The sequence below is a fragment of the Nanorana parkeri genome, unplaced genomic scaffold (genome assembly GCF_000935625.1).
Source record: "Nanorana parkeri isolate BGI_ZX_2015 unplaced genomic scaffold, ASM93562v1 scaffold3845, whole genome shotgun sequence".
Taxonomy (NCBI): domain Eukaryota; kingdom Metazoa; phylum Chordata; class Amphibia; order Anura; family Dicroglossidae; genus Nanorana; species Nanorana parkeri.
The window spans coordinates 2,351-2,665 of record NW_017310113.1 but is presented as its reverse complement, the minus strand read 5'-3'; the positions used below and the strand labels follow the sequence as shown (position 1 = coordinate 2,665).

Here is a 315-nt window from a genome sequence, read left to right as displayed (position 1 = left end):
TGGCCGTGTGCCGGTTCAGTAACACCGGGGACGATTGGTACGTCTTGGTGGGCGTGGCGAAAGATCTCATCCTGAACCCGCGTTCGGTGGCCGGAGGGCTGGTGTACACCTACAAGCTGACCAACAACGGCGAGAAGCTGGAATTCGTGCACAAGGTACGTAGAGACCACGTGACTGTCGCGCGTCCATCTCGCGCGAAGGTCACGTCACCGAACTGCCTCCTTCTTCTTCACGCAGACCCCGGTGGAGGAGGTCCCGGCCGCTATCGCACCTTTCCAGGGGCGGGTCCTGATCGGCGTGGGCAAACTGGTGCGG

At 62.2% G+C, this 315-nt stretch overlaps 1 protein-coding gene across 1 annotated transcript in view; it reads left to right on the top strand.

The window, feature by feature from the left end:
- Positions 1–315, top strand: part of SF3B3 (splicing factor 3b subunit 3) — a gene marked incomplete at its 3' end in the record, with an annotated part of 20,815 nt that overhangs the window by 18,536 nt on the left and 1,964 nt on the right. The window contains exons 19-20 of the mRNA XM_018575372.1: positions 1–155; positions 238–309. Of these exons, the coding sequence (XP_018430874.1) occupies positions 1–155; positions 238–309 (227 nt within the window). The remainder of the gene's footprint in view (positions 156–237; positions 310–315) is intronic.